Genomic DNA, 12,745 nt, shown 5'->3' on the forward strand with positions numbered 1-12,745 from the left:
ATAAGACAAAATATTGATTTAAAAATGTGTCAAAAAATAGTATAAATTTTTTTTCACTAAAAGTCGTCATCCAAACAAACTCTAATATGTTTGACAAAAAAAAAAACAAACTCTAATAAGTTTTAGTAACTATTACTAGCAAAATAAGTCAAGGTACATGATTGGAAAATTCTACTATACTGACCTATCAACACCAGCTCTTGGGCTGGTGGCCACCACCAAGCCCTTAAGGCTTTGGTGGGGTAGGAGGTAAGGTTTGAACCCTTGTCTCCCACCAAAATGCCACTCTTGTGGCTCTGCTTCAAATCCAAACGGGTGCGTAGTGCACCCGTCTGGTTCGGTGGTGGTTCTGTCCCTATCGGTCCCCATAGGCTCAGTTGAGTCTCCTCGTAGATAGAGTAGGAGTAGGGATGACAATTGACCAAAAAAAAAAAAAAAATCCGAACAGCATCTCATAACTGTACACTTTTGACTATTACTACCACAAATCTGTCTTCGTACCAGAGTTCATTTTAAGGAAATCCGTTTTGGCAATGCCATCATTGTATTAGGCCGTGGTCAGTTCTATACCAACCGTATAACAGGAAGATTATAGTTGAAATATTAAACTTGAACATTTTGGTAGTACTTATATTATACCCCCTAAATTTAACATTGTTCCGGACAAGATCCGAAAGTTTATGAAGTTGACCTTTTTTTTTGATATCCACACTTCTATACTATATATAATGGGAGTCTCCCTTTGGCATAAATAATTCGTGTTACTTAATATTATACAAAAAATGCCCTTTAAAGTTAGTTTTGAAATGACTTATCCATTTGAATTAGTTTTTTTGGGATTGTTTTTAAAATATTTTTACTGTAGCTATGTATATAAAACTTTTACGGTAAATGTTTTTTTGTGATATTTTTAAAATTTAAAATTTTTTAGTGTATTTTTTAAAAATTAACACTACTACTTACCATTGCCACCCACCACCATCACCACCCCTGTCTCCTCCTCCCCTCCTTCTCGTTCGTCCTCCCTCTTCTTCCTCCTCCTTTCCCCTTTCCCTCCCTTTTCCCGCCACAACCCCGCCCTTCCCCTCCTCTACTCTTCCCGATCTAATCATGGACAGCTCAGGAGGGAGGAGGAGGAGGCTGGAGGGGTGGGGGTTGTGGTTGGAAAGTGGAGGGGAAGGGGAAGGGGAAGGAGGGGAGGAGGAGAGGACGACAAAGAGGGTGGGAGAAGAGAGAGGAGGAGGGAGGGGGTGATAGATGGAAGAAGAAAATAATATACATTTAATTTTTAAGTTTTCTTTTTTCTCTGCTATCATCTTCATTTTCCAAAAAACAGTAGTATCTATAGATTTTTTTAGCAAAGTACATAAATACACAAACATAATTCTACATATAACAGTTGATTGTAAAAAAATAAATAATGATTTATTATATATTTTTAGAATAAGCACACACATTTGGTGTGCTAAATCACTCTCTTTTTTTTCGGCAACGATAACATTTTTATAATTTAATCTATCCTATTCTATAAGAAAGAAGAATTTAAAGAAGTTGTGTAGGGGGCTAGCAGGTATATTACTAGACCAAATGGGTGTTCTGGCACCTCCTTTGAAGTTTTTCATTGCAAGTGAAGTTCAAACTTTCGATTTACAACCCAAAGAGGGACTCTTTTTTGGTGGGCATTGAGCTTTGTGGTTGTGCTAAATCACTGGTTGGTAGAAGGTAAAGGCCTAAGCCTATCAACGGGGTCGGGTTCGGATCGAAAATTGAAAATTTTGAACCCAAAACCTTTTTAATATACTAGATCCGGATCTAAACCGTACACTCGATGGGTCTTGTGCTTAAGATTTCATAACAGAGTCCGATGGGTCCCGGATTGGATCTGGGTCTACTCGAAAAGAAAATGCCCAACATATGTCATTCATTTTCTTTTTATCCATGTTAACAAAAAGGCTCAACATAATCTCAGGATATTTAGCAAAAAGCACTTTATATGCAATTTGTGATGAATGCATTTTTGATCAAACAAGTTTGCCTCTTTCAAATCGTAATTTCTTAGATGCTTCATTTGGGATACGGATAAGTTGATTAATTTGGTAAAAGAATACTTTGCTAATTTAGTAAAAGAATGTAATTAGAAAATTTATATTTTATAATTAATAATGTATTGTTCGGATCTGAATCGAATATGGGTCAAAATCTTATATTACGTATCTGACTCACTTTTTTATTAGAGTAAATGGGTATAGATCCGGATTCGGGTACCAAAATTATTTTTCAACCTATATAGAGAAAAAATTACCGAATCTGGGTTGGGTCCGGTCCAAACCCGACCGGTTGACAGCTCTGCAAAGGCCCCAAGGACTGTCAAGTATTAACAAGACTAAAATGAATCGTGACAAACGTCGGCCACTGTGTGATAGCAAATTCACTTGTCGCGTAAGGCGTGACGCGACCGTTGCCACCGTCCAAGCCAACCAAACCGCCCCTGGCCAACCACCTTTTCTAAAGCATTTCATGCCCCTATCATGTACTCCATTATTCTATAAGCCCATGTGTGTCGTGTGTGGGCCCACTTACTCATCGTTATTTTACGTGTATGCCCTCTGAGAGTTGACATTTTGACCACCTCAATCCTTTCCTGGTTTTGCTTTGCGTCCATAGGTCTCGTGGAAATTTCACTCCCCCAGAATTATGAGTTCTCAACAGTTTTATTTTTGAATAAAATTTGAATTTGAATTTGAATGTGTCTACTTTACCAAATATTTTAGATGTAATCATCATTAAGAGCTAACAAGCTAATACACAACGTAAAAAAATGTATAAAATTGACTTTAAAAATCAAAATTATTATTGTTTTGGTATGATATTAATTCAATAGACTATTTGAGATTTTTGAGATTTCAAAAATTAGATATTTTGAATTCAAATTTCCTTACTCCTTTTATCCTTTTCAAATTTCACCACTTTTCTTTTAAAAAAATTAAAAAAAAACTATTCGGGATCCATATTTTGTTGACAAATCTAGCTGACAAGTAATTATGGTCAAAGATGAAAGCAGGGCAGTGAAGGAGAGATCTCAATAACCTCCCACCCTAAAAACAATTAAGTAGTAAAAAAAAATGAACCAAAGAATTTGTAATTACTTTAGAAAGTTATAAAAAGAATGCGTCGCCAATCCGGGGTATGGTCTGGGCGCTCGTGCACAGTCAGATTTCTAGAAAGCTCCAACAAGAAAAACATTCTCGAAAGTTTCGACCAGGGACAATATCGTCATTGAGTTCTGCTAACGTTAAATCAAGAGAATTTTGGGGGAACAAAATTGTTGTCCTTCGTTGATAAATATTGTCCGGTTCTGATTTCCCCTTCTTTAGTAACGTTTTATTTCGTCATTAATAGTTTGCTAAAAAAAGGCTGCCACTCACAACACTAGCATTATGCCAACAACAATAAGGAGTGCCAGCACAACTTGATTCAGTTATTGCTCATAAAAGATTGTGTGTTCAAATCTCCTACACATGTGAAGGCTATTTCTGTATTGGTGAATGATTTGTGTGAATTTTTACAAGTGATGTATGAATTTCGAGAGTATGAAATTATGTTGATTGACAGTTTGTAAGAGCCCTATAGATTTTGGGAGGTACGAAATGGGTGATTTGTGGGTCCTGGGATGTGGGCCTTTGTTGTGACCTATAGGACATGGGACTGTGTTTGTGCAGATATAGATGATCTGTATAAACTTAATCTCGAAGGCATGAGATTGTACTCGTGAATGATTTGTAAAAATTTCAGTTAGTTTCAAGGGCACGAAACTTAGTTAGTGAGCAACTTGTGAATCTAAAGGCGCTAGATTGTGTTACGATCTAAGTCTCGAAGGCAAACTCTATCCTGTTTTAATGATCTAAACTACTCAAACTTTACAAAAAAAAAAAAAAATCAAGAAAAGTACTAATGGCGACAAAGAGCCGGACCTACTTTAACTTTTTATTAGGAAAAAAAAAAAAAAACCTACTCAAACTTTTTATTGCAAAAAAAGAAAACCAAAAAGAAAAAAAATGCCAAACGGCAGCAGTAGCACAAAGGCTGCGTAAAAGCAAAAGACACTCTAAAGAGAAAAACAGAGATCTACCAGCGAAGCAAAGCCATGGGATGAGAGAGAGAGTGTGTGTGTGTGTGAGAAAACGAAAGCTATTGAGCCCTTTTTCTCACAGGAGCTACTTTTATTGATTTTCCATCTAATTTTCATTATCTGTTTTTCCTTTTCCGGTGAGTTTCTACTCTTCTTCCTCCAACTTCAGTTTTACGGGTTGATCATGTAGAATTCAGTTGTTATACGCGTATAAATGGTGTCGTCTACGTATGTTTAATCTACTGTATTGTAAGTGTAGCTTGCTGAAGAAACTGTTGTTTCTTTTACTTTTGATTTGTCAAGCTGATTCTGATACTTGTCCTGGAAGTTTTTTTTTTTTTTTTTTTTAAAATGTTTTTGATGATATCTAGTTGGGATTTCAGTTGTTTAATTAGTAGAACTTAACGGCGAAGTTTCGGATTTTGGAAGATCCTCCAGCTTCAAAGATCTTATTTTTCTGTATCTTTTGTGGATTTAACTGAAATTTTAATGATTTGGCTAATTACTTGCGACTTGATCAGGGTTTATACAATAGTTTACTGAAAGCCCAGACCGCAGTTTTTGGTACCTGTACAGTTTTGGGGAGTTGAGGTCTGTTAATCAGGTAGGCTGCTTGCCTTTCTTGATCTTCTTATCTTTTTCTTTTTTTTTTCTTTTTTTTTTTGGTGCTATGGGTTTTTTTTTAACCATGTATTAGGTGTTCAGGTTTAATCTAAGTGTATCCAAGGCAACAGAGAGCAATTTCTGCTACCTGCTTAGTTTTTGGGACTTGAATTTCATTCATCAGGTAGCTTGCTGGCCTTTTATGATCTTCATAATCATCATCTTCTTTTCTTGCAAGTGTAAGCTTTGAAATAGATTATCGATTTTCAGTGCAAGACTAGATAAAATAGACAAGGAGGGTCAGGTAGGAAAATCCAATTCTGAGCATCACTGCTGAATTGGCACGAACTCTCTGGTGGACAAACACTTTGGGTGGTTACAACAGAATTCTGTGGCATTAGTTGGAACCATGGCTACCATTTCGCACACGAATTCTAGACGGATGTACTCTTGGTGGTGGGACAGTCATATTAGCCCCAAAAATTCCAAATGGCTTCAGGAAAATCTTACTGGTATGTTACTTTGTACATTTCTGCAATTTTTTTTTTGGTGGCAAATGTAAATTTCTGCATGTATATACAACTTATCAGGTGAACTGAGATGCCGATTGACTTTATTTGCTCTTTTCCTTACTATATGTTGTGCTATCATTTTTGAAGCATGAGGCTTGAGTCCCATCGCTACCTGTTCTTTCATGCTTCAACCAACTTTCAGCACCTAGACTCCAGTAATAGCTTTTAAGAATTTGGGTAACCTGAATTTTTGTGCTTCACCATTTTTGCTAACTTTGAATACCTTTCATGCTTTAATGAACTCTCAGCATTATGGTATGGCATGATATGTAGAATGGTTGGCATCACCATTATGGTGCTTATAAATCAAAAGAAGTTGGAGATTGAAGTGTATGATCATGTAGTAGTTTCTTTGCCCCAAGTAGTTAAAATACTGTACATTCTCAATTTTGAGGTTTATTCTTGCAGTAAAACATAAATAGGTGATATTTAAGAACAGTTTGGCAGCAATATTTATGTGCCCTCCCTTTTATTTCCTTGTATATGTATGTGGCTGAAAAAACAATGAAAGATTTGTTTATTATTATGCTGTGGTCCTTGTGCTGCTTCCTGTTTAAGTGTTATCCAGTAATTTGTAAAATTGTCTGTTACTTTCCAGATATGGATGCCAAAGTCAAATCAATGATAAAGCTCATAGAAGAAGATGCTGATTCCTTTGCAAAGAGGGCAGAGATGTATTATAAGAAACGTCCAGAGCTCATGAAATTGGTAGAAGAGTTCTACCGTGCATATCGTGCACTGGCTGAAAGATATGATCACGCAACTGGAGTAATTCGTCATGCCCACCGGACTATGGCAGAAGCTTTTCCTAACCAAGTTTCCCTTATGCTTGATGATTCACCCGCAAATTCTGCTTCTGGGCCTGATCATCAAACACCTGAGATGTCCACCCCTGTACGGGCGTTCTTTGAGCCTGACGAATTGCAAAATGAGGCGCTTGGGCTGTCAGCTTTGCATTCCAATGGTGCTAAGAGGAATGGCACATTAACTGAGGATGGCAGGGTGAGAAAGAGCCTCCAGTTTCTTGAGGCAGAGGAGAAAGAAAAAAATGTACTAAGCAGTGACAACCAAAGTCACAAAAGCCAACTGCTGTCTGAGCAGAATCAAGTGCATGAATCTGAGGAGATTCTAAGCTTGAAGAAAGCTCTTGTCAAAGTAGAAGAAGAGAAGGAAGCTGGCCTTATGCAGTACCAACAGAGTTTGGAGAAATTGTCAATGCTGGAATCTGAAAGAGCATGTGCCCACGAAGATTCCAAGGGACTCAGTGAACAGGCAAGCCAAGCTCAAGCTCAAGCTGCAACATTGAAGGAAGCCCTCACTAAGTTAGAAACTGAAAAAGAGGCTAATCTTTTGCAGTACCGCCAGTGCTTAGACAGGATATCTGATCTGGAGAAAACCATCTCTCGTGCCCAAGAGGATGCTGAGGAACATAATCAGAGAGTTAATAAGGCTGAAATTGAAGCTCAATCACTTAAAGATGAACTCACCAAGGTGTCTGCTGAAAAAGATGCTGCACTTGACCAATACATGAGTTCTCTGGAGATGATATCGAACCTGGAGCACAAATTACAATGTACTGAAGAGGACATCAGAAAGTTGGAGCAGCGAGCTGAGAAGGCTGAAAATGAGGTCGAAACACTGAAGCGAGCTATTTCCAGCTTGACTCAGGAGAAGGAAGCTGCAGAGGTTCAGTATCACCAGTGCTTGGAAACTATTTCTAGTTTAGAGCGTAATCTCTCTTCTGCTCAGGAGGAGGCTAAACGTCTGAACGTTGAGATAGAGACTGGAATTGCCAACTTAAAGGGTGCTGAGGAGCAATGCCTCCTTTTAGAAAGATCAAATCACTCTCTGCAGTCTGAGGTGGAAGTCTTGATGCTCAAGATGGGTAATCAAAGTCAAGAACTTACAGAAAAGCAGAAGGAACTGGGAAGACTTTGGACTTGTATACAAGAAGAGCGCTTGCGTTTTGTGGAGGCTGAAACTGCTTTCCAGACACTGCAGCATTTGCATGCCCAAGCACAGGAAGAACTTCGATCTTTATCCTCAGAGCTCCAGAATAAGGTTCAAAATCTGAGGGAAATGGAAACTCATAATGAGAGGTTGCATGAAGAAGTTCTGAAGGTGAAGGAGGAGAATAAAAGCCTCAATGAGCTGAGAGTTTCTTCAGCAATTACAATAAAAGATTTGCAGAATGAGATATCTAGCTTAACTGAAACTAAAGGGAAACTCGAGGAAGAGGTTGAGCTTCGACTGGACCAAAGAAATGCTCTTCAGCAAGAAATCTACTGTCTAAAAGAAGAACTAAATGACTTCAATAAAAAACACTCGTCCATCGTGGAGCAGGTACATGCAGTAGGACTGCATGCAGATTCATTTGGAACATCAGTGAAGGAATTGCAGGATGAGAACTCAAATCTGAAAGACTCCTGCCAGAGGGAAAGAAGTGAGAAGTTAGCTCTTTTGGAAGAACTGGAAATTCTGGAACAGCTTCTTGAGAAAAATTCCATTTTGGAGAATTCTCTAGCAGATTTAAATGCTGAACTGGAAGCTGTTAGGCACAAGATAACAGCTCTAGAAGAATCTTGCCAATCTCTTTTGGAGGAGAAATCAGCTCTTCTTGATGACAAGGCATCATTACAAGCTCAGCTGCAGGATGCAAATCAAAGTTTGGAAAATCTCTCAGAGAAGAACACTTTTCTAGAGAATTCCCTGTCTGATGCTCTTGATGAACTTCAAGGTTTGAAGACAAAATCAAGGAGCTTAGAAGAGTCCTGCCAGTTGCTAGTTGATGAGAAGGCTAGAGTTGTCGCTGAAAAGGATGTTTTGACTTCTCAACTTGAAAGCACCAATATGAGACTAGACAATCTAGAGAGAAGATATGTAGAACTGGGAGAACAGTACTCAGATCTGGAGAAGGAGAAAGAATCATCAGATTGTAAGTTACAAGAATTACAGATTTCTTTGGATGTACAAAAGCAAGAACATGCTAGTTTCACCCATACAAGGGAGATGCAGTTGGCTTGTTTGGAAAGTGACAGGAGTCTCTTGCAAGAGGAGATACATTCCAGTAAGAGAGAATTCAACAAGGAGCTGGATAACTCCTTTCATTCCCACATTGAAGTCTTTATCTTAAGAAAATGTGCTAGGGACCTAGAAGAAAAAAATTTCTGCCTGTCAGCCAAGAATCAGAAACTCTTTGAGACGTCTATATCATTGGAGAAGATGCTTTATGAGTTAAAGAAAGATAATCTTAGCCAAAAAGCTAAGATTATCTCCTTGTCTGATGAAGGCTGCACTCTGAGGAAGGGGATATTCCAGTTGCTCAAGGCTCTTGACATTGTTCCAATCCATGATAGTAGCAATAGGAGTGGGCAAGACCAAACTTTTCTGAATCACATTCTAAGCAAGCTTGAAGGTGCCAAAAAATCTATGTATGAAACTGAAGAAGAAAATCTGCGACGGTCTGTAGAGTTGTCAGTTCTTGTTGCAATGATTGGACAACTAAGGATTGATGCACAAAATCTTGAGTTGGAGAAATGCATCAATGCCCAGGAGTCAAGGATCAGACATGAGCAGCTGTTTTCTTTGCAGAATGAGGCCCTCAAGCTGCATGAGATGAATGAAGAACTAAGAACACAACTAATAGAGGGAGATCACAAACAGGAATCCTTACTAACTAACGTTTCAGATTTACAGAAGAAGTTGCAGGATTTACGAGGGTCTTACCTTGATTTGCAGAGTGAAAATTCAAAAACTCGTGAGGAGAAAGGATCCTTAACAAAGGAGTTCTTATTGCTGGGGGAAAAAAACGGTACACTGGAAGAGGAAAACTCTGTTGTCTGCAGGGAAATGCTATATCTGGGTCACCTTTCTTCCTTCTTCAGGAGCTGTGTGGATGAAAAGTCTTTGGAAATAAGAGCACTGGCTGAAGAACTAGATGAAGTAAATAATGATAATGATGATCTTAGGAAAAGATTGAACTTAATGGAGAGGAAATTGGGTGAGATTTTAATTCAGAAGGAAATGGAACTACAGCAACTTCATGAAGATCATCAAAAGACAAAAGTTAGAGAGGAAAGTCTGCTCTCTGAGCTCGAAATGGCAAGGGATGATATTGAAATGTGGGAGGCACATGCTTCAGATTTGTTTGTTGAACTAGAGGTTTCCAAGCTCTACCAAATTCTCTATGAAGAGAAGCTTCATCAGCTCACTGAAGCATGTGAGACTTTTAAAAATGAAAGCACTACCAAAGATGCTGATATCAAGCTTCTGAGAGAGAGAGCAAATTTGTTGGCAAGTCAAAATGAAGGTCTACATGCTCAGCTGACTGCTTATGGCCCTGCTATTACTTCATTAAGTGAATGCATATCATCCCTACTCAAGCGCACCTGTTTGCATGGACAGCTTGAGATACCTGGATATGAAGAGCAAAAGGTATTGGTAAATTATTGGCATCTCTTGTACAGACTATTTTAACTTGATTTTTGTTCCACTGTGCTTAGTTTATCTTGACCATAGAACATGAAAACAATGATAGGACAATCAAATTGGTATAACTGCAGAAGTAATGAAATTCAACTTCATGATATTACAATTGTATGACTGTTTATATGTAAAGCTCTTTTTTTTTAACCTAATGTACCAACATATTTTAAATAAGCATGCGTACACATTATATGAACTCATCATGCATGTAAGGGCTTATTCTTAATTCTCCGTCCATCATCTGCATTGATACTCGATTATAGCTTCTCTCCTTGTGATGGATAATTGTACTGAACAAATTGTTCAGCTTGGTGTTTACCTTGTTTTTATTCCGTCTTTCGATGTGTGATCTCTCTTGATAAGTACTTTTTGCTGATTTTGAGTCTTACAGTTGGACAGTGCTAGCTCTCAAATATGATTGAGCAGTCATATGTGGATATGCTGATATAATCCAGGCTATCCAGCATATTCAAATCTTAGTGTGCTTAAGCATAACCAGGCTATCCGCCATATCCAAATCTCTAAGAATCTCAAATTTGATAATCTCCTTCTGAATATTAGTCTGCTTGTTAAGAGTAGCGAATGCTTCTGTAAAGGCAACCTTCCAATTTCAGTTCATGAATAATATTTATCTCTGATTGAAACACAGTATTTTTTCTGAGCTATTGGCTGCTAAAGTGGAAATTTTTGTGACTTGGAACACTTATATTTTTTTTTTTTTTTTTTTTTTCACAGGATGCTGAAGTGCTAGATCATGTATGTGAAAATGGAGGCAACGACATTGAGGAAGTAGTGGCTGATCCAATTTCAGCTTTACAGGATCTCCACTGGAGGATTCAATCTATTGAGAAGGCAGTTACTCAGAGAGAACATCTCCTGAAGCAGGAAAACCAAAGCGTGCATTCAGAGCTTGAGACTGATATGAGACAGATTGCAGAGTTAAAATCTGAGAGCAATCAGCGTAGGAGAAACTCTAAGCCAACCTCTGAATGGTCTGAGATGGACAATGGGCTTTTGACAAAAGATATTATGCTTGACCAGATATCTGAATTTTCACCTTATCGAATCAGCAGGAGAGAACAGGGTGATGCTGAGGTGCAGAACATCGAGTCATGGGAAACAGTTGATCATGATGGCAGTATTGATCTTACTGTAGGCAAGTCCAGTAAGATGGTGAACCCATCGACTGAGAAAATTACCAATCTCCATCGGGTTAAATCAGCAAAGAAACAGAAGAATGAACTACCTATTTCAGATATTCTTATTGAAAAGGAGCTTGGAGTGGACAAGTTGGAATTTTCAAAGAGATCTACAGAGCCTCTTCAGGAAGGGAACAGGAGGAAGGTATTGGAAAGGCTTAATTCTGATGTCCAGAAATTGACAAATCTTCAAATTACAGTGCAAGACTTGAAGAGGAAGCTTCAGATCATTGAGAAGAGCAGAAAGGGAAAAGCTATAGATGAATGTGATATTTTAAAGGAGCAGCTGGAAGAAGCAGAGACAGCGATCTTGAAGTTATTCGATCTTAATGGCAAACTGATGAAAAATATGGAAGGTACGCCCTTATCTTCTCATGCAAAGTCTTCTTCAATGGAGTCGGAAGAAAGTGGAAGTGGAAGGAAGAGGAAAACTTCAGAACAGGCACGAAGAATATCGGAGAGAATTGGGCGATTGCAGTTGGAGGTGCAGAAGATACAGTTTGTTTTACTAAAGCTGGATGATGAAAAAGATAGCAGCAAAGGCAAAAGTAAAATTTCCGAGATGAAAAGAAGAGTTCTGCTCAGAGACTATCTGTATGGTTATGGAGTGGTAAGATCGAACCACAGGCGAAAGAAAGCACCCTTTTGTGCATGCGTCCAGCCACGGACGGAAGGGGACTGAAGCATTTCCCTCATTGTATCATCACGTTGGTTAATGATCCTGGATACTTTCTGTTCACTCAGTTAACCACCAGTCAAATTTTAAACCTACATGTTTTCTGGTGGTTAAAGAAACATATTATCCTTTATCTAGATAAACTTCTGTAAATCTTTGGTCCATCTCAGAAAATAAGCTGCAACCTTCTTGTAGTTAAAATTGTTTCTTCCTTAAGGTGACCTATCGTGCCATTTCTTTTTGGTGCCATCTTCTCTGCTACAGCTTATCGTTTCTGGTGGATAAAGAAGAAGCTGTTACCTACCCATACTCGCGCTGATGGCAGGCTACAAAACTGACTGTTACCATATCCCTTTTGTCAACTAAACGGTGATATGTTTCTACTTCACTCGTTTACATTTTCCTCAATTTCAAGTTCCAACCTGGAATTGAAAGAGAATATCTTGATGCCAATGTGTCAAATTTTATCATCCTTGTCAAGAGATTGATCCTACTACGGGACCATGGACTTCCTATACGAAGTTTTGGCTGAAATACAATACTTCTGGGGGACGTAAATAGTGTCCATTACTGATTGGCTCTGTTACACCGACCATTTATTAAGGTCCGGAGTGCTGAACTACAGGTCACTAGTTTCTTTGCACTTAGGTGAGGATGTTAAGTTGAATTTACCCCAGAATTCAGCAAGTCTTATTGCCCAAACTTAAGCTAATGCAATATGAAGGATTGGCATCCGTGGTGGACCATTTGTTGGGCAGTTTATCAAGGGCTGTCCTTCACTAGAAGAAGCCAAATTAATAGTGGGATGTGGTGTCACGCCCCAAATTCGCCACATTGGATGCGTAGCACGCCGCAAAAATTCAAGTAAACTTCCTAAATCCCGCAAGGTATCTTGCTTTTTCTGCATGCAACATATAACAAGTTGCATAAAATTTAAACTTCTCAAAATCGCATTATGACTTCACAAATCAAAAACCTAAGAGGAAGCCCAACAATAAAATTATTGTATCTCCAAACCCTAGTAATACAATCTATTTTGTGGTCTTAAACCACTTATTACAAGGACTACTAACTACACTGA

The 12,745-nt window shown here is 38.4% G+C and overlaps 1 protein-coding gene across 2 annotated transcripts; it reads left to right on the top strand.

Annotated features, from left to right (window-relative positions):
- The first annotated feature begins 4,106 nt into the window (after positions 1-4,106).
- On the top strand, positions 4,107-12,101 carry LOC113763630 (protein NETWORKED 1D-like). 2 transcript variants are annotated; one of them, XM_027307505.1, is made up of 6 exons: positions 4,107-4,266; positions 4,651-4,733; positions 4,835-4,916; positions 4,988-5,244; positions 5,903-9,738; positions 10,525-12,101. In XM_027307505.1, the coding sequence occupies exons 4-6, from the start codon at positions 5,142-5,144 to the stop codon at positions 11,668-11,670; spliced, it is 5,085 nt and encodes a 1,694-aa protein (XP_027163306.1). In that variant the 5' UTR covers positions 4,107-4,266; positions 4,651-4,733; positions 4,835-4,916; positions 4,988-5,141; the 3' UTR covers positions 11,671-12,101. The 2 variants fall into 2 exon arrangements, with proteins under 2 accessions (XP_027163306.1, XP_027163307.1); XM_027307506.1 differs by having other exon boundaries at positions 5,003-5,244.
- The last annotated feature ends 644 nt before the right edge of the window (positions 12,102-12,745 follow it).

Source organism: Coffea eugenioides, chromosome 2 (genome assembly GCF_003713205.1).
Source record: "Coffea eugenioides isolate CCC68of chromosome 2, Ceug_1.0, whole genome shotgun sequence".
Lineage (NCBI taxonomy): Eukaryota > Viridiplantae > Streptophyta > Magnoliopsida > Gentianales > Rubiaceae > Coffea > Coffea eugenioides.